This window comes from Procambarus clarkii, chromosome 37 (assembly GCF_040958095.1).
Source record: "Procambarus clarkii isolate CNS0578487 chromosome 37, FALCON_Pclarkii_2.0, whole genome shotgun sequence".
Taxonomy (NCBI): domain Eukaryota; kingdom Metazoa; phylum Arthropoda; class Malacostraca; order Decapoda; family Cambaridae; genus Procambarus; species Procambarus clarkii.
This window is the reverse complement of record NC_091186.1, coordinates 30,000,513-30,025,812: the sequence shown is the minus strand read 5'-3', so window position 1 is coordinate 30,025,812 and position 25,300 is coordinate 30,000,513. Positions and strand designations below refer to the sequence as shown.

General features: G+C 41.9%; 2 protein-coding genes across 4 annotated transcripts in view; one reads left to right on the top strand and one right to left on the bottom strand.

Annotated features, from left to right (window-relative positions):
* LOC123747665 (E3 ubiquitin-protein ligase TRIM32-like) overlaps nucleotides 1-25,300 on the top strand; it is a 335,458-nt gene that overhangs the window by 77,258 nt on the left and 232,900 nt on the right. The gene's annotated exons all lie outside the window — the stretch shown is intronic.
* On the bottom strand, nucleotides 5,584-10,730 carry LOC138372094 (uncharacterized). The gene is made up of 2 exons (XM_069337355.1): nucleotides 9,970-10,730; nucleotides 5,584-9,921 (listed from the first exon to the last, which is right to left on the bottom strand). The coding sequence occupies exons 1-2, from the start codon at nucleotides 10,453-10,455 to the stop codon at nucleotides 7,465-7,467; spliced, it is 2,943 nt and encodes a 980-aa protein (XP_069193456.1). The 5' UTR covers nucleotides 10,456-10,730; the 3' UTR covers nucleotides 5,584-7,464.

The following is a 25,300-nucleotide window of genomic DNA, read 5'->3' as shown; positions in this document are numbered from 1 at the left end:
CTGCCACTCTAGTTCACTGTACCACCACCATCACTACTGTGGTGTTGTACTGCCACTCTAGTTCACTGTACCACCACTATCACTACTGTGGTGTTGTGCTGCCACTCTAGTTCACTGTACCACCACTATCACTACTGTGGTGTTGTGCTGCCACTCTACTTCACTGTACCACCACTATCACTACTGTGGTGTTGTGCTGCCACTCTAGTTCACTGTACCACCACTATCACTACTGTGGTGTTGTGCTGCCACTCTAGTTCACTGTACCATCACCATCACTACTGTGGTGTTGTGCTGCCACTCTAGTTCACTGTACCACCACTATCACCATCACTCCTGCATCACCATGGACTGCGTGTTTTGATGCCAATGTAATTTAAGGACACACCATCACTATATCATCATAACTTCACTATTTTTGGTATTTAACACTTTGGTATTTATACTTTGGTATCATATACCTGACAATGACGGCTGTATCACTATCAATGCTATATCTTCTCAGTACTGTAACCTGTCATTGCTGTATCACTGTAGCTTCACTATCACCTCTATATATCACCATCACTTCAGGCCCCACACTTAGGGTCATATACTGACCATGTTGAGTAACAAATTGTTGGTGTCACTATATGACAGCTGTTGTCACTGTTATATCACCAACAGCTCACTATCACATAACACTATCACTGTAACACCTACACCATTTCACTTTCACTGCATTTTCACCTCACTCTGATATTTCCTCCTTACATTCACTGATATATCACTATCACTGCTACAGCATCACTACCTCACCATCACTGGCATATCACCATCACCTCACTACCACTGTTATACTACCATCACTTCACTATCACATGGGTGTGTTGTGATATTACCATACTGGTCCATGGTGTGTTGTGATATTACCATACTGGTCCATGGTGTGTTGTGATATTACCATACTGGACCATGGTGTGTTGTGATATTACCATACTGGTCCATGGTGTGTTGTGATATTACCATACTGGTCCATGGTGTGTTGTGATATTACCATACTGGACCATGGTGTGTTGTGATATTACCATACTGGTCCATGGTGTGTTGTGATATTACCATACTGGTCCATGGTGTGTTGTGATATTACCATACTGGACCATGGTGTGTTGTGATATTACCATACTGGTCCATGGTGTGTTGTGATATTACCATACTGGACCATGGTGTGTTGTGATATTACCATACTGGACCATGGTGTGTTGTGATATTACCATACTGGTCCATGGTGTGTTGTGATATTACCATACTGGACCATGGTGTGTTGTGATATTACCATACTGGTCCATGGTGTGTTGTGATATTACCATACTGGACCATGGTGTGTTGTGATATTACCATACTGGTCCATGGTGTGTTGTGATATTACCATACTGGACCATGGTGTGTTGTGATATTACCATACTGGTCCATGGTGTGTTGTGATATTACCATACTGGACCATGGTGTGTTGTGATATTACCATACTGGACCATGGTGTGTTGTGATATTACCATACTGGTCCATGGTGTGTTGTGATATTACCATACTGGACCATGGTGTGTTGTGATATTACCATACTGGTCCATGGTGTGTTGTGATATTACCATACTGGACCATGGTGTGTTGTGATATTACCATACTGGACCTTGGTGTGTTGTGATATTATCGAACTGGACCATGGTGTGTTGTGATATTACCATACTGGTCCATGGTGTGTTGTGATATTACCATACTGGTCCATGGTGTGTTGTGATATTACCATACTGGACCATGGTGTGTTGTGATATTACCATACTGGACCATGGTGTGTTGTGATATTACCATACTGATCCATGGTGTGTTGTGATATTACCATACTGATCCATGGTGTGTTGTGATATTACCATACTGGTCCATGGTGTGTTGTGGTATTACCATACTGGACAATGGTGTGTTGTGATATTACCATACTGGACCATGGTGTGTTGTGGTATTACCATATGGGTGTGAGGTGGTGTTATGACCACACATACACCAGTATGATCATACTGTAGCTGGTGTATGATGTGCTCAAACTGTATAGTGATGTCTTGGCTGATTAGCCTAGTATCACGAATATTAATTTATGTAGTCCTGCATAATGCTGTATAGGAAATATTATGTGAGCTATGATGGAGAATGTATAAATTTAGGTCTCGGATGTATTACTGTCATGTATACTGTATAATTTCCCTTTCATTAGTGTCCATTGCATTGTCCTCTAACATTAAATTAGATTATGGCACTGAGATGTATACCATATAAACATGGTTTTGATACACATGTTGTATATATATATATACTTGTTTTCATGTATACTTATGTATAATGGCTGGCTGGCAGACCTCTTGAAATCCTCCCTTAACCCCTCCTCCCCCTCTCCCGCCAGTGTTACCATGTCTTGCTAATATGAATTCTTTGTTCACATATTTTTATATCATGATATAATCTTTTATGTACTGAATTATTAATATGTATTATTATGTAAGGTTATGTATTATAGTCTTTATTTTGTTGATATATGAATTAGAAGTTCTTGATCGAGATATGTCTGTATATGAGCTTGAGATATTTGAAAGAGAGGAGTCAGCTGACTCATAGAGGTGGATACAGTGTCGCTCCCGGCCAGCATGGCTCTGGGCGGTCACTCTTTGATTTTCTCAGTCGAGCGCATGTGTTGCCGCTACGGTCCGGGCTTTGTGACCTTATTTGTGTCATTTGACTGCTAGGATATTTGTCATGTTGCAGTAATGTATACCATGGATCAGTTCTACCATTGTGCATCCTTTATACCAGGTGATAGGTGCTGTTATATATCTTAGTGAGGTGGGTACCTGAGGATCTTAAGTGATGCCATTGTGCTGTATATGATATTGATTCCTCATACCTCATTTGTTAATGGTTGTGACACCACCACCACCACCCTGTATTGGTATTAGCAGCATAATAGGCGCCAGTGTCCCACTGCGCCACGATAGAGCCTGGCGTCAGCTAGTGCTGATTGTATGCAGTTTTGAGACCTGTTGATGATCATGTCCAGCTTTGAGAAGCTGGATAAATCATTGAGTGTGAGTTTATAGATTGTATTCATTTTTTTGGTATGTTAATGCCCAGTAAACTGGATTATTTTTTGTTAGCCTTTCACTCCCCTAGACACTTATTGATATTTGGCCAGGCTATGTTTTAGATTGATGCTGTAGGTTACTCCCTCTTAACATTATATATATATATATATATATATATATATATATATATATATATATATATATATATATATATATATATATATATATATATATATATATATATATATATATGGCACAACTCTCCTAAACACGAGAGTTAAGTATACAACTTTAGAACACTTTCCCACCAGGAGACTCGAACCCTAGCCAGCACAGAAGCCTTCCAGCAACTGGCATAACAGGTACGCCTTAACCCTCTGCACCACTGCTCAGACCCTTAAAAGAGATGGTAATTTCGGAGTATTTAAATACCCCAAAGATCAACACCTCCCAAGAGCACCAGAGCAAGTGAGGGGTCATTTAGACGTTAATTTCATCAAGTCCCTGTTAATATGGGAAGACACAGTGTCTCTGCTTAAGGCACAACTCTCCTAAACACGAGAGTTAAGTATACAACTTTAGAACACTTTCTCACCAGGAGACTCGAACCCTAGCCAGCACAGAAGCCTTCCAGCAACTGGCATAACAGGTACGCCTTAACCCTCTGCACCACTGCTCAGACCCTTAAAAGAGATGGTAATTTCGGAGTATTTAAATACCCCAAAGATCAACACCTCCCAAGAGCACCAGAGCAAGTGAGGGGTCATTTAGACGTTAATTTCATCAAGTCCCTGTTAATATGGGAAGACACAGTGTCTCTGCTTAAGGCACAACTCTCCTAAACACGAGAGTTAAGTATACAACTTTAGAACACTTTCTCACCAGGAGACTCGAACCCTAGCCAGCACAGAAGCCTTCCAGCAACTGGCATAACAGGTACTACTCGTGTTTAGGAGAGTTGTGCCTTAAGCAGAGACACTGTGTCTTCCCATAATAACAGGGACTTGATGAAATTAACGTCTAAATGACCCCTCACTTGCTCTGGTGCTCTTGGGAGGTGTTGATCTTTGGGGTATTTAAATACTCCGAAATTACCATCTCTTTTAAGGGTCTGAGCAGTGGTGCAGAGGGTTAAGGCGTACCTGTTATGCCAGTTGCTGGAAGGCTTCTGTGCTGGCTAGGGTTCGAGTCTCCTGGTGGGAAAGTGTTCTAAAGTTGTATACTTAACTCTCGTGTTTAGGAGAGTTGTGCCTTAAGCAGAGACACTGTGTCTTCCCATATTAACAGGGACTTGATGAAATTAACGTCTAAATGACCCCTCACTTGCTCTGGTGCTCTTGGGAGGTGTTGATCTTTGGGGTATTTAAATACTCCGAAATTACCATCTCTTTTAAGGGTCTGAGCAGTGGTGCAGAGGGTTAAGGCGTACCTGTTATGCCAGTTGCTGGAAGGTTTCTGTGCTGGCTAGGGTTCGAGTCTCCTGGTGGGAAAGTGTTCTAAAGTTGTATACTTAACTCTCGTGTTTAGGAGAGTTGTGCCTTAAGCAGAGACACTGTGTCTTCCCATATTAACAGGGACTTGATGAAATTAACGTCTAAATGACCCCTCACTTGCTCTGGTGCTCTTGGGAGGTGTTGATCTTTGGGGTATTTAAATACTCCGAAATTACCATCTCTTTTAAGGGTCTGAGCAGTGGTGCAGAGGGTTAAGGCGTACCTGTTATGCCAGTTGCTGGAAGGCTTCTGTGCTGGCTAGGGTTCGAGTCTCCTGGTGGGAAAGTGTTCTAAAGTTGTATACTTAACTCTCGTGTTTAGGAGAGTTGTGCCTTAAGCAGAGACACTGTGTCTTCCCATATTAACAGGGACTTGATGAAATTAACGTCTAAATGACCCCTCACTTGCTCTGGTGCTCTTGGGAGGTGTTGATCTTTGGGGTATTTAAATACTCCGAAATTACCATCTCTTTTAAGGGTCTGAGCAGTGGTGCAGAGGGTTAAGGCGTACCTGTTATGCCAGTTGCTGGAAGGCTTCTGTGCTGGCTAGGGTTCGAGTCTCCTGGTGGGAAAGTGTTCTAAAGTTGTATACTTAACTCTCGTGTTTAGGAGAGTTGTATTATATACTGTGGGTTGGTTGGTGTTGTCGTCGTCGATCCTTCTCTATGGACAACCCAACCCACAACTCGGCAGAGTGCTTATACTAGGAGATCACCCTTGGCGCTTCTGGCTCTTGGAGAGGGGCTCAACGTCACACGTTTAGAGGATGCGGCTCCAACACTTAGCCTCGTTGTCACGTGCACACACCCACTCGAGCCGCTGTGACTCCCCACTCTCTCCTTATGAGATATGATCTCCTCAATCCCCTATGACTTACTAGTATTACCTCCTACCCTGTCCACAGCAGTGGTTCATGGTTCTTCCTCTCTCTCTCTCCTTCTTTACTACCTCCTGGGAAGCCTCACTAGGACAAGGGCAAACACCAGCAAATTGTGACACATTTACTGAACAAAGCACATACACGATACATACACACATATAATAATAATGAATCCTATACTCTATAATATCACAATCAGGTTGCACTCCAATACCATCAGAACTCTATTATCAGCTTATCAAGTGGTATCCTACCTCCTGGTTCACCACCTGATACTATTAACTTCCTCAAGTTGGTCAAGCCTACACACTGTTGCACCATCAGCAAGATAACATATATATATAGAAAACCAGCATTTGAATGCAATAACATATACCAGTATAAATGTTCATTGATACTTCAATATAAAAAACTCCTTGACATAAGGATGCCAACAGTCACTCACCTCTCACTGCGTCTTGCACGCTACTGACAACCAAACACTATCAACTCCCTATAAGTAATCCACCAGAACTTCCCCTTCCACCTCTGGAAGTTCACAACCCTAATATCCTTAGGTTCTTCCGGGCTTCACTACCAGGATCCTCTGCAGCTCCTCCCGGCTGCTATCATGAAGTTTCCTTGTGCAACTACGGTGCTTCACCCTTCTGTTAGGTTCTTCCACAGCTCTCTTGGCTGCTACACCACCTCTACAGAAGCACGTGACACTCCTCTTCACTGCTGCTTCTCCTCACAGCTCGAGGTCCTCTGCTCCACTACCTTGGAGTCTCATCAGCTACTTCCTCTGCTGGCTTCGAAGTTCTCAGCAACTTCTTCCCCAAAGAACAAACCTGCAACCCATCGACACTCCAATAAAATGTTCCCCTTTAACACATAAACAAAAAATATTCACACAATATGTTTGCCTCAAACCTCTATCTGTTCTCTACATACAGTGAGAGTGGACTCCCCCGTTCTGGGCGGGTCCATACTCCACCTCGCCTGGCGGCAGTCCTCACTCACTGGGAGGGTCTTCCTCCATCTGGAGCCAGGCTCCCTCAGTCGTCCGCCAGCGCTCAGAGGGGGCGGACGTCGCTCCGTGTTCCTCCCTCTCCACTCTCTTATTTCAGGCTTTCTGCCTTATTAAAACATGCCTAACTTATAAATAAACATTGCTACTGTCGCTGGGCACACGACCAAACTACAAGCAATCACAATGAACTGGCGTATATCGTGCTTACCACAGATTAATTGGTCGAGGGCGCTTTCCCTCTGACGGCGTCTGGTCAGGGCGCTCCCACGGCCCACAATAATGCCTCCGGGCGGCTTAATATTCACTAATTATCGTCCACGACTTGAGACCACACGTCCCCAGCTCGATTCCACAGCTGGCACGTCTGCACACTTCTCTTCTCTTAGAGATATATCACTAGGGGTTCCCTTCTGACGGGAGCCCAACGGAGCGCGGCTTCCCCCTGCGATGTCTGGCACTCAAGTGAGGTCAAGGTCCTCCAGAAGCGAGCCTCACGCCTCCAGCAAAATGTCCACATCTCCTAGCCCGTCATTTATCTATTTTCTTCTGCATTGCCCATAATCTCAAACTGTTACACATATCCAAGCAACTATTTTACATATGCGTTATCACCTCAATATTCGCTAGACCTTCTAGTTAGGTCAGGCTTGCTGAATAACTCTCAAGGAGGGAGACTCGTTTCTCCTGTAGGCTGAGATCATAACACTCCCCTCCCCTTATTTTTGAGAGTTATTCCAGTGGCAAAGCTCGGGATAATACATCCGCCACCACACTGTCTCGTTCTTCAACCAATTGGTTCGAACGGTTGATCTGCTTACGTACTCCCTTAGGAGTCTACAATTAGTTCGTTGCTCCTTGCAACATCTGGCTCACAACTCGCCAGAAACATGATCTTCTCATAAACGATCTGACTTCTCTGACACCTCTTGGCTAGGCTGTCCACCTTGGACGCCTGCAATCCATTGGTCCACTCTACTTACTGTCTCCACCCTCCGTTTCCTCGTCTTCTTCTCTTCACGTCCAGAGTCAGACCTCTACTGTCTGTACCTCCTCTGTCGTCTTCACACTTCCATCTACTGACATTATACTTTCGCCTCCTGTCATCATACTTCACTCCCTCGTCTTCACCAACTATCCTCCCTTTCGTCTCCTCATTTGTCCAAGACATCGTCTTGTTTGACCTCCATCGAGTCCTCGGCTTTCTTCTATTCCTCCATGCTTGCATCATCATCCTCTTCCCACACTTCTCACCTCTATACCACTCCATTTCTTCTCCTTCAACTCTTCTTCGTTCCCTAAAAGTTTCTTCGAGCACTGCACTACATCCAACAGCACTCGACCATACATGTCGCTTTGCCTCTCCCAAAGTGCTCGTAAGCATCTCTCCACACATACTGTCTCTTCTCCTTTCATTTTCTCGGCTATTACTCTTCTTCACTATCTCTCCTCCACGTTGTCTGCGAAACGTGTCAACTCTTGACATCTCAAACAACTTAACTCCACTATCCCTATGCCTCTGTGCTCGTGGACAACGTGACGCTCTACTCCCGTCCTCAGTATGTCCACATCTTTCCTCATTCATACTCAGCACAGTTGCATTCACCTTCCGACTCTTAGTTTCAGCAGTCTGGGCTCTACTCAGGTCCGCTCTCTTCACATGATTCTTCTTCGGCTGGGCCATCTTCACTTTTGACCTCACCGAGACTTCATTTTCCTGGGCTGGACCTTCATCAAACAGCCATGCTATATCTACGTCGATATCTTCCACCGGTTGAATCGACACTGTCTCACCTTCTCCAGTGTCTTCCTCGTCGGCCACCTCTGCCTTCGTCACTACCGAGACAGGGTACTCAATGGCTTGGCGGTCTCCTGACTCATCTCCTCGGATGTCAGTCAGGTTCACACTCTCAGGCGTCCCACCCGTGCAGTGGCCTTCTGGGCACTCCTCTGGCACAGTCTCCGCTATGACTCTTGGCAACACCTTTGTCCCGCACAAGTCATTCCCCAGGATCACTTGGACTCCTGGAACAGGTATGTCGGGGCACACTCCCAACATCACCTCTGCCGACACATATTCCGACCTTAGCTGGACAGTACATACGGGCATGTCACTCTCAGACAATATCCCATATACTTTCATCTTCCCACTGCCAGCTAACCGTCGACCATTCCCAATCAGGCTTCTCGTAATCAAGCTCTGATTAGCTCCGGTATCTCTTAAGATACCAACTTCTACCTCAGGTTGGCCTCCTATACTGATCCAACCTTTACTCATGAACGGCCTATACCTCTCGTTCCCTAAGTTCAATCTCTGTGGTTTGTCTTGGAACACCTTAGTATATTTACCTCGTGGGTCACACATGGCCAGGGTCACAACTCTCTTGCCCTGTCTACAATCTCGCATCACATGACCCAATCCGTTACAATTGTAACATCTCATCTGGGAAAAGTCTCTTCTATATGTACCAGAGTAGCTCTGACTCTGCCCACTCGTATTGGACTTCCTCGGGCCAGACGTACTACTTGTACTCTGTGGAGCTTTACTGGACTCTTGATTTCCCGGATACCGATCAGTTTCTCGTTTAGCTCCTCCATCCTCACTTTCAGATGAAGTGCGCGACCTACTCTTCTGAGTTTTAGGGTACTTACTTTTATCTGCCCATTTATCAAAATTTTTCTCACCCCAGACTCTTCTGGGTTTTTCATAATTTCTTCCTCCCCAGACTCCATTGGATCTGCCATTGCTGCGTCTCGCCTCGCTTCTTACTCTGTTCTCCCTTAAGCTCTTGTATGCTTCAGTAATCATATCCGCCCTATCTGCGGCATCTTTCACCTCCTTTATCCCTGCTTCTTGGATCTTGAACTTTGTTTCGGGATGCATCATCTCCAAGAACTTCTCCATGACCATCAGTTGCTTCAGGTCAGCGTAAGATCCAACTCCAGCAGCCTCAATCCACTTCTGGAATCGTCTTTCCAGATCTCTTGCTGTCTCAGCAAACGTACATGCTCCAACTTTCACCATCTCTCTGAAACGCTTTCTATAAGCTTCTGGGGTTAACTGAAACGAGCGCAATATGCTGCTCTTTACCGTGGCATAATCCTGGCACTCTTCCAGTGACAATTGGGTGTATGCCTCCCTGGCTGCACCGGTCAATCTTAACTGAACCAGCTGGGCCCATTCCTCCTGTGGCCACTCCTTGATGCTGGCTACTTTTTCAAAGTGCTCGAAAAAGCTCTCTGCCTCTTCGGGAACAAACAAGGGAATGTCCTTCTCCCTAACCCTAATATCTGGTGGGTGTGATACCTGGGTGGTGCTCTCTGGCAACCCATGTTCAATCCTTTGTTCAGCCAAGGTTCTATTCGCTTCTATCTGCATTTGTTTTGTTCTCTCTTTTTCTTTTTCCACCTCTAGCCTTGCTTTCTCTTTTTCTTTCTCCTGTTCCAACTCCAGTTCCCTTACTCTGGTTTTCTCTTTTTCTACTTCCAGTTTGGTTTTCTCTTTTTCTACTTCCAGTCTGGTTTTCTCTTTTTCTACTTCCAGTCTGGTTTTCTCTTTTTCCTTCTCGGCTTCATTTTTCATCTGGAGTTCTAATTTCATCTTTTCCAGCTGGAACTGTCTCTCCTTGTCCTCACGCTGCATCTGGAGCTCTAACTGGAATCTCTCCAAGCTCCTATTCCGGCTACTCCTGCTACTGCGGCTACTCTTGCTGCTCCTACTCGATCCCTGGGATCTCACTTCATCCTGCCCATCATCCTCCTTTCTACTTTCAGCTCCTTCCTGGGCTCCTTGTTCTGCCGCTTCACTTCTGGCTCTCAACTGCCTCAGGATCTCATCCTTCATCCCAGCTACTTTAAATGCTTTCAACCTAATGCCACATTTTTCTGCTATCTGTTTCAATTGATCCCTCGTGCAACCTTCCAAGTCCTCGGGCTTGCCTGACTCCACAAACGTTTGCACCTTATCCATCTTTGTCCTGTGAGTCTTCCCAAGAGAGAGAATATACACCTGCGGTCACACAGTTTATCTCAGCAAGGGTGTATAAATCCACTCTTGGACAGGGTGTGGGTGTGTCAGTTCACTCTCCCGGACACAGGCCCCCAATTTATTATATACTGTGGGTTGGTTGGTGTTGTCGTCGTCGATCCTTCTCTATGGACAACCCAACCCACAACTCGGCAGAGTGCTTATACTAGGAGATCACCCTTGGCGCTTCTGGCTCTTGGAGAGGGGCTCAACGTCACACGTTTAGAGGATGCGGCTCCAACACTTAGCCTCGTTGTCACGTGCACACACCCACTCGAGCCGCTGTGACTCCCCACTCTCTCCTTATGAGATATGATCTCCTCAATCCCCTATGACTTACTAGTATTACCTCCTACCCTGTCCACAGCAGTGGTTCATGGTTCTTCCTCTCTCTCTCTCCTTCTTTACTACCTCCTGGGAAGCCTCACTAGGACAAGGGCAAACACCAGCAAATTGTGACACATTTACTGAACAAAGCACATACACGATACATACACACATATAATAATAATGAATCCTATACTCTATAATATCACAATCAGGTTGCACTCCAATACCATCAGAACTCTATTATCAGCTTATCAAGTGGTATCCTACCTCCTGGTTCACCACCTGATACTATTAACTTCCTCAAGTTGGTCAAGCCTACACACTGTTGCACCATCAGCAAGATAACATATATATATAGAAAACCAGCATTTGAATGCAATAACATATACCAGTATAAATGTTCATTGATACTTCAATATAAAAAACTCCTTGACATAAGGATGCCAACAGTCACTCACCTCTCACTGCGTCTTGCACGCTACTGACAACCAAACACTATCAACTCCCTATAAGTAATCCACCAGAACTTCCCCTTCCACCTCTGGAAGTTCACAACCCTAATATCCTTAGGTTCTTCCGGGCTTCACTACCAGGATCCTCTGCAGCTCCTCCCGGCTGCTATCATGAAGTTTCCTTGTGCAACTACGGTGCTTCACCCTTCTGTTAGGTTCTTCCACAGCTCTCTTGGCTGCTACACCACCTCTACAGAAGCACGTGACACTCCTCTTCACTGCTGCTTCTCCTCACAGCTCGAGGTCCTCTGCTCCACTACCTTGGAGTCTCATCAGCTACTTCCTCTGCTGGCTTCGAAGTTCTCAGCAACTTCTTCCCCAAAGAACAAACCTGCAACCCATCGACACTCCAATAAAATGTTCCCCTTTAACACATAAACAAAAAATATTCACACAATATGTTTGCCTCAAACCTCTATCTGTTCTCTACATACAGTGAGAGTGGACTCCCCCGTTCTGGGCGGGTCCATACTCCACCTCGCCTGGCGGCAGTCCTCACTCACTGGGAGGGTCTTCCTCCATCTGGAGCCAGGCTCCCTCAGTCGTCCGCCAGCGCTCAGAGGGGGCGGACGTCGCTCCGTGTTCCTCCCTCTCCACTCTCTTATTTCAGGCTTTCTGCCTTATTAAAACATGCCTAACTTATAAATAAACATTGCTACTATCGCTGGGCACACGACCAAACTACAAGCAATCACAATGAACTGGCGTATATCGTGCTTACCACAGATTAATTGGTCGAGGGCGCTTTCCCTCTGACGGCGTCTGGTCAGGGCGCTCCCACGGCCCACAATAATGCCTCCGGGCGGCTTAATATTCACTAATTATCGTCCACGACTTGAGACCACACGTCCCCAGCTCGATTCCACAGCTGGCACGTCTGCACACTTCTCTTCTCTTAGAGATATATCACTAGGGGTTCCCTTCTGACGGGAGCCCAACGGAGCGCGGCTTCCCCCTGCGATGTCTGGCACTCAAGTGAGGTCAAGGTCCTCCAGAAGCGAGCCTCACGCCTCCAGCAAAATGTCCACATCTCCTAGCCCGTCATTTATCTATTTTCTTCTGCATTGCCCATAATCTCAAACTGTTACACATATCCAAGCAACTATTTTACATATGCGTTATCACCTCAATATTCGCTAGACCTTCTAGTTAGGTCAGGCTTGCTGAATAACTCTCAAGGAGGGAGACTCGTTTCTCCTGTAGGCTGAGATCATAACAGTTGTGCCTTAAGCAGAGACACTGTGTCTTCCCATATTAACAGGGACTTGATGAAATTAACGTCTAAATGACCCCTCACTTGCTCTGGTGCTCTTGGGAGGTGTTGATCTTTGGGGTATTTAAATACTCCGAAATTACCATCTCTTTTAAGGGTCTGAGCAGTGGTGCAGAGGGTTAAGGCGTACCTGTTATGCCAGTTGCTGGAAGGCTTCTGTGCTGGCTAGGGTTCGAGTCTCCTGGTGGGAAAGTGTTCTAAAGTTGTATACTTAACTCTCGTGTTTAGGAGAGTTGTGCCTTAAGCAGAGACACTGTGTCTTCCCATATTAACAGGGACTTGATGAAATTAACGTCTAAATGACCCCTCACTTGCTCTGGTGCTCTTGGGAGGTGTTGATCTTTGGGGTATTTAAATACTCCGAAATTACCATCTCTTTTAAGGGTCTGAGCAGTGGTGCAGAGGGTTAAGGCGTACCTGTTATGCCAGTTGCTGGAAGGCTTCTGTGCTGGCTAGGGTTCGAGTCTCCTGGTGGGAAAGTGTTCTAAAGTTGTATACTTAACTCTCGTGTTTAGGAGAGTTGTGCCTTAAGCAGAGACACTGTGTCTTCCCATATTAACAGGGACTTGATGAAATTAACGTCTAAATGACCCCTCACTTGCTCTGGTGCTCTTGGGAGGTGTTGATCTTTGGGGTATTTAAATACTCCGAAATTACCATCTCTTTTAAGGGTCTGAGCAGTGGTGCAGAGGGTTAAGGCGTACCTGTTATGCCAGTTGCTGGAAGGCTTCTGTGCTGGCTAGGGTTCGAGTCTCCTGGTGGGAAAGTGTTCTAAAGTTATATATATATATATATATATATATATATATATATATATATATATATATATATATATATATATATATATATATATATATGCCATACCTAGTAGCCAGAACGCACTTCTCAGCCTACTATGCAAGGCCCGATTTGCCTAATTTTTGCCAAGTTCCCGATTTGCCAAGTTTTCATGAATTAATGATTTTTCGACTACCTAACCTACCTAACCTAACCTAACCTAACTTTTTCGGCCACCTAACCTAACCTAACCTATAAAAATAGGTTAGGTTAGGTTAGGTAGGGTTGGTTAGGTTCGGTCATATATCTACGTTAATTTAAACTCCAATAAAATAAAATTGACCTCATACATAATGAAATGGGTAGCTTTATCATTTCATAAGAAAAAAATTAGAGAAAATATATTAATTCAGGAAAACTTGGCTTATTAGGCAAATCGGGCCTTGCATAGTAGGCCGAGAAGTGCATTCTGGCTACTAGGTACGACATATATATATATATATATATATATATATATATATATATATATATATATATATATATATATATATATATATATATATATATATATATATATATATATATATATATATATATATATATATTTATATATTATTGGGAGTCAATAACCTCATATCATAACAGGTGGGGATTATTTCTTAGTTCTTTCTCAGCCAACTTGGGAGTGTCAACAAGAATCACTGCTGTCGTTGCTGAGCAGCAATATGAGCCCAGAGGTCCACTTTGGATAGTGGTTGTCCCTGTGAGGCTTTGGGCACCCCCCCAGCTCCACTGGTTCCTCCCCTCAACTGTGAAGGAAAGAAAGCTCTGCTTCTGGCACTTCACTGATGCCAGTAACACCCAGAGAGTCACCTGGTGAGGCCTCACATCAACCATACGTCCACCAACCATACCAGAGTGAAGAAATGCCATTTATTTATTTATTTATTTATTTATTTATTTATATAAAAGTAGGTACATTGGGTTTATAAGAATACATAGCAATGATGTTTTTACATTCTTGTAAAGCCTTGTAAATTGTAAATTAGAACAGAAAGTCACTTAAGAGATAAAGAAGATTCCAAATATTAATTCATGTGAAATCGTTATAAAAATCTCCTTCAGTATTGGACCTATTATTATAAACGAAGGTTCATGCACAGAGGACGACAAGGAAATTAGTGTAATCCTAAAAAATCCGTACGAGGGGCATGATTAGCAATCCTCACCAATACTAATTTGATTCACAGCGAGTAATCACACTAACAAACCTATGTGTTTGGTAGTCCAACACACACCCCTCAGACAATCAGGCCGCAACATGGAAAAGGATTGCAACCTGGAGTTCTGCAGAACACACGAGGGTTTCCTGAGGCTTCCACTGAAGCCGGACCAGGATTTTTACAAAATCTCCCATGCACTCTAGGGAGATTTTCACACAATCCCCCCCCCCCCCAAGCACTCTGAGGGATTTTCACACAATTCCCCATGCACTCTGGGGAGATTTTCACACAGTCCCCCCCATGCACTCTCGCTGTCATCTAGGAATGTTCTACCTCTGATGCTCCTCTTTTAATAGAGTAATGACACTAACATGTGATTACTCCCCCCCCCCCCCCATGCACTTTGTCAGAGTGCATGGGGGGGGGGGGGATTGTGTGAAAATCCAGGTCCGGCTTCAGTGGAAGCCTCAGGAAACCCTCGTGTGTTCAGCAGAACTCCAGGTTGCAATCCTTTTCTATGTCGTGGCCTGATTGTCTGGGGTGTGTGCATGGGAATACCCACCACACAAGGTTCGAATCCTCATCACGGCTCCTAAGGATTTTCTCACTAATTTGATTATTCCCATCCTGATTTGTATCTATATGTATTCGAGATAGTGACGGGCTTTAATTACTCTCGGTTCACTTTCATACCTGCAGAGGTAGGAAATAAACTCCTAAGTAAAAAATAGAACATATAATACAAATAAATGACGATGGCAAATATTGATATTAACTGAGGCTGGACCCACAACCCCTCAGTGTACTCTTCTTGAACTCTCCTCAACACTCCCGTTACACCATGTTACAAACATGTTGTTAATTGTCTTGTATCACATGTGACTGTCTCCTCTGTAACTGAGGTGAACCTTTGGTCAAAACTGTACATATATCTAATGTGCTCATGTGTTCAATATCTTCACCATATGACATTCACCTCCTGGCCAAAACTGTACATACAACTAATGTCCCCATGGGCTCAATATCTTCACCACATAACCTTCACATCCTGGGCAAAAATATTTACCAATAAATCAACATATGGTCAAACACTCCACATAATGGACAACAATAAATGGGTACACTAACTTGCACATATATGTCTAATATTGGTAAGTCCCTTGACGATTGTTCATCAATAACATTCCCTGAGGTAATTAAGATCAGCCATTCTCGACACCAAGACAAAAGAATATTACATGCATGGAAAGGTATGAGCAGTTGGTCATAGGAGACACTGCTAACGACCCGTTGTTGAGTGCCTTAAACACTCCACTGGGATGTTGGGGCAATGTTTACACTGATGCATCTGGCAGCGTGGCGCCTCCCTTGCTGGCTGAGACCCAGTAACAGTCTGGGCTTCACACTCGCCTCCAAATATATCAACCCAGCCTCTTGTTTACACACTGCTTTTGTAACTATGTGCACCTGTGTACTGCTGTGTAACTATGTGCACCTGTGTACTGCTTTTGTAACTATGTGCACCTGTACCTATGTGCAGGGAGCCGGTCGGCCGAGTGGACAGCACACTGGACTTGTGATCCTGTGTTCGATCCCAAGCGCCGGCGAGAAAATATGGGCAGAGTTTCTTTCACCCTATGCCCCTGTTACCTAGCAGTAAAATAGGTACCTGGGTGTTAGTCAGCTGTCACGGGCTGCTTCCTGGGGGTGGAGGCCTGGTCGAGGACCGGGCCGCGGGGACACTAAAGCCCCGAAATCATCTCAAGATAACCTGTGTACTGCTTTGGGAGTGGACGGGGTTAGAGGGAAAGACCCGGCTTAAAAAAGGTGAAACGTTTATGAGTCAATATCTTCACTAGTTTATTATCACATCTCCACCATTCTAGTTCTCTTCACACAATGGGACTTTCCACCTGCAGAGTCCATAATGATGTAATTTAAGAAGAAGGTTTTGGTGATTGACAGTGTCAAAAGCCTTACGCAGGTCCACAAATAACCCAACAGAGAACTCATTTTTATCAAGAGCTGCATGTATCAAGTTAATGATACTAATAAGTATATCGTTAGTGCTTTTTTTTGGGGGTCTGAAGTCATATTGGCACTAGCTAAGTACTGTATATTGTGTTTAGCTAGATAAGAGTAAAGCTGCTTGTAGATTAGTTTTTCAAATATTTTTGACAAGTTTGGCAGAATTGATATAGGTCTGAAGTTGTTGACATCAGTGAAATCACCACATTTATAGACTGGGGTTACTCTCGCTTTTTTTTTTTTAGAATATCTGGAAAAGTTTGGAGTTCAAGTGACTTGTTGTAGAGCAATGCAATGGCAGGAGCTAAATATCTGGATTTTTTTTTTTTTTTGTAAATTAGAGTTGGTATCTCCTCAAGGGCACTAGACTTGGTTTTAGGGGAAAGGATTATCTCATTAACATCAGTGGAATTAGCAGGCATTAAGTACGGAGACTGTGGATAGTTACCTGTAAGATAGTCCTGAACATTAGTACTGGAAGATGGAATATCATTAGCAAGGGATGACCCAATGGATGAGAAGAACCTATTGACCACAAGCTGAATTTCCAGGGACACATTCTAAATATATCAAAAAAAGTTTCAAAAACTATTGGCATTCTTTCTAAGATCAGATATTATGTACCTCGCCCTGCCCTGGTGACTCTCTATTACTCTCTCATCTATCTTTATCTCAACTATGGTATTTGTGCTTGGGGTTCTACTACCCAAAATCATTTACGTCCTCTAATTACCCAACACAAAGCTGCTATTAAGACAATCTCTAGCTCTGGCCCCAGATATCACTCGGTACCCTTACTCACATCTCTGAATATGTTAGATATTAAGTCATGCACATCCTCTCATGTGTATTATACATATATAAAACGCTGAACTGTAATGTCAATCCTGACCTTAAAAGCTTCCTAGAAGGTTGTAACAGATCCCATGAGCACCACACCAGAAACAAATACCTATTTGATATTCCATTAGTACGTCTTAGTCAAACTAGAAATGCTCTACAAATCAAGGGACCCAGAATGTGGAATGACCTTCCCAATTATGTTAAATACTGTACCTCTCTCAACCAGTTTAAGATAAAAACTAAGTGCTACCTAATTAACTCCATGTAACCTACCTCACCTCTAAATGTCAATCCATGTCTACTATTTTTAACAATGCTGTTTGTTGACCAAATTGTATTTTTGTTTTTTCTGCCATGTTTCCCTCCTTTTTTTTCATTTTTCTGATTTTTTCACAACCCAATTTATACTTTAATCTCAATTAGTATTAAGTTTTAGTCTTAGTGTTTTTCCTGCCCGAAACACTTTGCGTAATAGTGGCTTTAGGCATTGTATGTACTAGCTCTATCTATAAATCCATCAACTTTTTGTATCTCACCTTGTATGTATGTACTTTACCTGAATAAATATTTGTATCTGTATTTGTATATTTTGTATTTGTATTGAATTCAATAGCTCTTCAGAGGCTGAAAGCAGACCATCGTTATTGGACAGGAGTATTGGTTTGCTATATAAAATCCTTTTTGATCCCAATATTTGTGAAATTGTGCTCCATGTTTTCTTAATGTTGCCCTTTGTTTGAGTAAATTTATCTTCGTAGAATTTAATTTTGGCTCCTCTAATTATTTTAGATAGCAATGGTGAGTAATTCTTTGAAAATTCTTTGGAGACGATTCCTAAACTTACTTTTCTCAAAGTCATGTTTTTTATTAATATATTTAAGTATCCCCTTTGTAAGCCAAGGATTATTTAGCCTTTTAGTTGTGACTTGTTTCGTTAGCATGGGACAGTGGGTGTTATATAATGGTTGAGAGTTTTTTTTAAGAAATGATTGCACTGCTAGGTTAATGTTCCCTATGTTACCTAATTCGGTCTCCCAGTTGATATTAGCAGCAGCAGCTATAAAATTGCCTATAGCAGTTTCATTGTGCAGCCTAAAGCTTATCTTCCATGTATCTAGAGGTGGTTTATTAATGTTGGTTAGGAGAAATGTGGGGTAATGGTCTGTAGTGCTAACAATGGTAATCCCTGCAGTAAGCGGAGAGGTTATGTTGGTCCAGATGTTGGTATTGGTATTTGTATTGTATTTACTGTACGAGGTTCTGTATGCTGTACACTGTTCTGTATACTGTACACTGTTCTGTATATTGTATACTGTTCTGTATATTGTATACTGTTCTGTATATTGTATATCTACCAAGAATCTATTCGTCGAAAACATGCCCAAACATAACAACAAGCAAGGTAGGGGTGCCTCTCGCTCTGGTTCCATTACTCCTAGAGCTCTGAATGAAACACTGGCAACGCCGCAACCCTCGCCGATGTTTGTAAACACAGAATCTGCTCCCCCTCCTCACTCCCCCCCTTCAACTCACCTCGGATCTCTAGCTTTAGAATTCACTCAATCTATGGCTCCCTGTTTAAACTTCAAACCTCTCCGAAGTAATCCATGGCTCCAGAAACTGCACAACCTTGTGAAAATGCAATCAGAAGCTATTTTGGCCCTCCAAGACACAGTCACCCGTCAACAACATACCATAGACTGCCTCCTTAAATCGTCGATGAACAACAACCAAGAAATTCTCAACATACAAACTGTTGCAAATGATGCAATGGATCAAATACGTAAGATTCAGGCTGAAGAAACCCTCACAGCTCAAAGTGACCTCCTTAAAAAGCTGGAAAAACAGATCAATCTCCTTCAGACTCACCAGGCGGCTTCCAAAGATGACCAAGAGCAACAACAACTTCATGACTCCCTGATAATTAGCTCTACTGATCTACCTGTTGAACAACAAGGTGAGGATTGCTGTAACATAGCCAACACCCTAATTAATTCAAAGATCAGTGTCAATGTTCAAATCAAATCGGCTATTAGGATAGATAAAAACAATCCCCGTAACTGTAGGAGAATGCTCATCAAACTTGCAAATCCCTCTGCGAAGTTTGACCTCATGCAAACAGCTGCTAAGCAAAAAACCAACCTCTATATAAATGAGTGTCTTACTAAGCAGCGTGGATCCCTCCTCTACAGGCTGCGCCAAGTTCGCAAACAAAACCTTGGTCTTATCAAGCAGTGCTACACAAGGAATGGTACGATTATTGCGAAGAAAGAAGCTACAGGAAAAAGATATGAAATAAAATGTGACCAACAACTCCTGGCCTTCTTAAGTGATTGTGGTATATCTGAAAACCTGAACCCGACCAATGCCAGTACTTAAAATAACTCTTTCAGTGCCTGAGCCTAACCTAACTTAATCTAACTTTGTCTAAGGTGCTGTCTCTGCCTTACCATTTACCTGATGTTCTCCTATTCATATAATTTCCTAAATAATCCATCAAGTCTCCATGCACTTATGCAAGCATCTACCTCAGTTTCATTGTAAAATTTTACTCTTAAATCTAATCTTACCCTATTCCATTTATATTTTAAATTTATTTTGTATTGATCTATGTCATTTATTGAAATCAATTATTGATCTCATTTTTGTTCTTTTAATTAAGTTCATACTAATTATAAGTTAAAACTAAGCTTAATAAAATTTATTAACTTTAAGATTATTTTACTTTACAATTATCATTTGTCAAATTTTTTTATATATTCATCTTGACAGTCTCTACTGATTTTTTGTTCTCTCCGCCAAACTTGTGTATCCTCCATGGCTATCTAGTGACCTTAATTCTACCTCTAATTGTTTCAATTCCTTGTTTGCTTGCATTTATTGTTGTGTCTTGCCATAATTATTCTCTAATTTAGCAGACTCAATACTTTGTAAGCTCTTATTGTATTGTTATATTATTATATTGTGTTTTGCTATAATTACTTCCTATTTTACAGCAGATTTGTTTTTCATCTGTTCATGTAATTGCTTATCTTATTGTATTGTGACATTCTTTTCTATATTCTATTTAACAGTCTCCGTGGTGTAGTGGTAAGACACTCGCCTGGCGTTCCGCGAGCGCTATGTCATGGGTTCGTATCCTGGCCGGGGAGGATTTACTGGGCGCAATTCCTTAACTGTAGCCTCTGTTTAACGCAACAGTAAAATGTGTACTTGGATGAAAAAACGATTCTTCGCGGCAGGGGATCGTATTCCAGGGACCTGCCCGAAACGCTACGCGTACTAGTGGCTGTACATGAATGTAACAACTCTTGTATATATCTCATATAAAAAAAAAAAAAAAAAAAAAAAAAAAAAAAATATTGATATATATTTTCTGTCTATTGTTACTTACAGTGTACCTGAGAGTACCTGTAAGCAATCTACCTCATTTTTCATTTTTGCTCAATTTTTTTTGGTATTGCTTAGTCTTGTTTATATTTTTGTTTTGTATATCTATATCTTGTGTTTTGTATAGTCCATGTTTATATGTTTTTTCTTTAATCTCATTCATTACCTAGGTTTCCTAGCCTAGCCATACTCCCTTACTCCATTGTACCCCTGTAAGCCCCTTTTGTGTTTGTTTGGTACAGTATTGTGTACATTTATTTCTTTTTGTTTTTCTTGTTTTTCCGGCAATCAGCTTTTTTTATGCAGTCAAGTATAGACCCAGAACTTAACCTCTTATCCACTATCTATGACAATAATCCCTTTAATGATTTAAATTGCAGATATTTTGCAGCACATGATGTAAACAATGTATTAACTCATAGTCACAATATCTCTGTAATCAATTTGAACGTTAGATCCCTAGGCAAACACTTCGATGATGTTAGTGCCTTGATTGAAGCTATTGACAACAATTTCTCTTTTATTATACTTACTGAAACATGGTTGAAAGATGATACTACTCAACTCTTAACATGCCTAACTACTCAGCAATCCACAACTGTCGTCAACTTCAGAGAGGTGGTGGCACTGCTCTTTACTACCACCAAGAACTAACATGCTTAAAAGAAATTAGAACTAGAGACTGCTATGGGGAGTATATCTTCGCCAGCTTCAGAGTCAAGGGTGCCGAGTCTATCCTGTCTGTGGGTGCAGTTTATAGAATTCCTAACACTGATGTGTCCGAATTCAACTCAAACCTTAGAAATCTAATACTTGATAACAGACTGAACAAAAACCACCTAATTATCGCAGGGGACTTTAATATTGACCTCTGCGAGCCAGAACACCCTACTGCTGTTAGCTTCCTCAACTGTATGAATTCCTGCTTCCTCATACCCTTAATCACTAGACCTACTAGAATCACTGATAGCACTGCCACGACTCTTGATCACATCTGGACAAATATAACCTCTCCGCTTACTTCAGGTATAATCACCGATAGCACTACAGACCATTACCCCACATTTCTCTTAACTAACATTAGCAAACCACCTCTTGAGTCAAGAGAGATACGTTTTAGACTACACAATGAAACTGCTATAGACAATTTTATAACTGCTACTGATAATGTCAACTGGGAGTCCGAGTTAGGTAACATAGAGGACATCAACCTAGCAGTTCAATCTTTTCTTCAAATAACTCTTAGCCTTTATAATACCCACTGTCCTATGCTTACAAAACAAGTCACAACCAAAAGGCTTAACAATCCCTGGCTTACAAAGGGAATACTTAAATCTATTAATAAAAAACATGACCTTGAGAAAAAGTATAGGTTAGGGATTGTCTCCAAAGAATTCTCAAAGAATTACTCATTATTGCTATCTAAGATAATTAGACGAGCCAAAACTAAATACTACGAAGATAAATTTACCCAAATAAAGAGCAACATTAAACAAACATGGAGAACAATTTCACAAATATTGGGATCAAAAAAGTCTTTAAATAACAAACCGACTCTCCTGTCTAATAACGATGGTCAGCTTTCAACCTCTGATTCTGCTATTGAGTTCAATAGGTTCTTCTCTTCCATTGGTTCATCCCTTGCTAATGATATTCCATCTTCCAGTAATGACATTAAGGACTATCTTACAGGGAACTATCCCCAGTCTCTGTACCTAAAGCCTATTAATTCCATTGACGTCAATGAGATAATCCTTTCCCTTAAAACCAAGTCTGGTGCCCTTGAGGAGATACCAACTTTAATCTACAAAAAAGCCTCCAGATCTTTAGCCCCTGCTATTGCTTTGCTCTTCAACAAGTCACTTGAACTCCAAACCTTTCCAGATATTCTAAAAAAAGTGAGAGTAACTGTCGGAAAATCCGACAGCATTTAATATATCATACAGATAATAGCTGTATTGTACCAACAAGTTACCCATAGAAAACATAACTTGTAGTGGAATTACCGTCTATAGAAAACGGGATATCATCACCACATACTATTATAAACCACCACCTATTATGGTGGGAATTATTCTTAAATACATTAGTCTTTGGACTTTACCATCATAAAAACATCTTATATAAATTAACTTAATTATCAATATTAAAGTAGAGTAAATGTGACCCTTCTATCACCTTTGGACATCTGGACAATGTAAGCCAGGCGTCAGGAGGAAGGAGGGGCAGCCATTGTTGTGTCACCTCCGAGACGTGTGGAGCAAATTTGGCTCCTATCATATCTGGACAATGTCGGCCAGGCGTCAATAGTATGGAGTGTTAGATGCAGCCATTGTTGAGACTAGACCAGAGGCTCACACGGGAGCAAATTCGGCTCCTGTTAAATTTACTTGGACGTAGTGTTATGGAAACTAAAAGTGTACCATTATCAACACGCTGTCTACAAATTCAAGTTAAGTGTTCTTTCCGAAACCCATTATCTATCATTAGTGGCCATTAATGTCATTGGGTAGGGTTAGCCGGTTAGAACGCGAAATCGCCTCATACTAGAGGTAATTAAGCCAGGTCTTTATTGTTCCATGTACAATGTTTCTCTGAAATACCTGTCATATACTAGGTTTCTGGCTTCACAGCTAGCGCCCTTTTAACAGGTCAAGACGAGGAAGCATGTTTGTGCTTCAGTTACCAGCACGTGGAAGCTACCTCAAAGAGGGAAAATGTGGTCTACATCCTGGTTATACCTGCTGTACAAATAAGATAAGGAACCTTTTCAATGTATGTAGTTAATTCTGCAGTTTGATTGGCTGCATATATATAAACTAATAAACCCCCCCTAATGTGTAGAGGATCGATTTGTGAGATTATGAGATTATTGCAGAAATACAGTCCACTTATCATTATACAAATTGCTATCGAAGTATATAAATTAACGTAAATATAAATTCATATAAATTAAATAAATATAAATCTCACAGGTCGGTTCCCACAGTAACGCCTGTCCACAAATGTGGTGATCTCACAGACGTTAACAACTACAGACCTATATCAATCCTGCCAAACTTGTCAAAAATTTTTGAAAAACTAATCTATAAGCAGCTTTACTCATATCTAGCCAAACTCAATATACTTAGCCCTTGCCAATATGGCTTCAGGCCCAAAAAAAGCACTAACGATGCACTTATTAGTATGCTTGACTCGATTCATACAGCTCTTGATAAAAATGAGTTCCCTGTTGGGTTATTTGTGGACCTGCGTAAAGCTTTCGATGCTGTCAACCACCAAAACCTTCTTCTTAAATTACATCATTATGGTGTCAGAGGACACTCCCTACAATACCTCAAATCCTACCTTACTGACAGGCTCCAATGTGTTTCTGTGAATAATACAATTTTGCCCACCCTACCCATCAACATTGGTGTTCCCCAGGGCAGCATACTTGACCCTCTCCTCTTTCTCATCTACATTAATGACCTTCCAAATGCCTCCCAACACCTCAAACCAATCCTATTTGCTGACGACACAACCTTCATTTACTCCAGTCCTGATCCCCTTGCTCTAAATGCCACAGTAAATACTGAGCTAAATAAAGTCCATCTGTGGCTAACTGCCAACAAACTCACCCTTAACATTGACAAAACTTAATATATTCTGTTTGGCAATAAATCCTCTAATCAAATAAATCTCAAAATAAACAATACCCAAATTTGTAACAAATTAGATGGCAAATTCCTTGGCATTCTCATTGACCACAAGCTGAATTTCCAGGGACACATTCTAAACATATCAAAAAAAGTTTCAAAAACTGTGGGCATTCTTTCTAAGATCAGATATTATGTACCACGCCCTGCCCTGGTGACTCTCTATTACTCCCTTATCTATCCATATCTCAACTATGGTATTTGTGCTTGGGGCTCTACTACCCAAAATCACTTATGTCCTCTAATTACTCAACACAAAGCTGCTATTAGGACAATATCCAATTCTGGCCCCAGACATCACTCGGTACCCTTATTCAAATCCCTGAATATGTTAGACATTAAGTCACTGCACATTCTCTCATGTGTACTATACATATACAAAACGCTAAATTGTAATGCCAATCCTGATCTCAAAAGCTTCATAGAAGGTTGTAACAGAACCCATGAGCACCACACCAGAAATAAATACAGTTTTGATATTCCTAGAGTACGACTTAATCAAACCAGAAATGCTCTACAAATCAAGGGGCCCAGGATGTGGAATGACCTTCCCAACCATGTTAAAGACAGTACCTCTCTCAACCAGTTTAAGTTAAAAACGAAGCTATACCTAATAAATTCCCTGTAACCTACCTTACCTCTCTATTGTCAACCCATGTATGTTTTTTTTTTTTTTTTGTTTTACAATTCAACGCTGTTTTAATGTAATTTTCT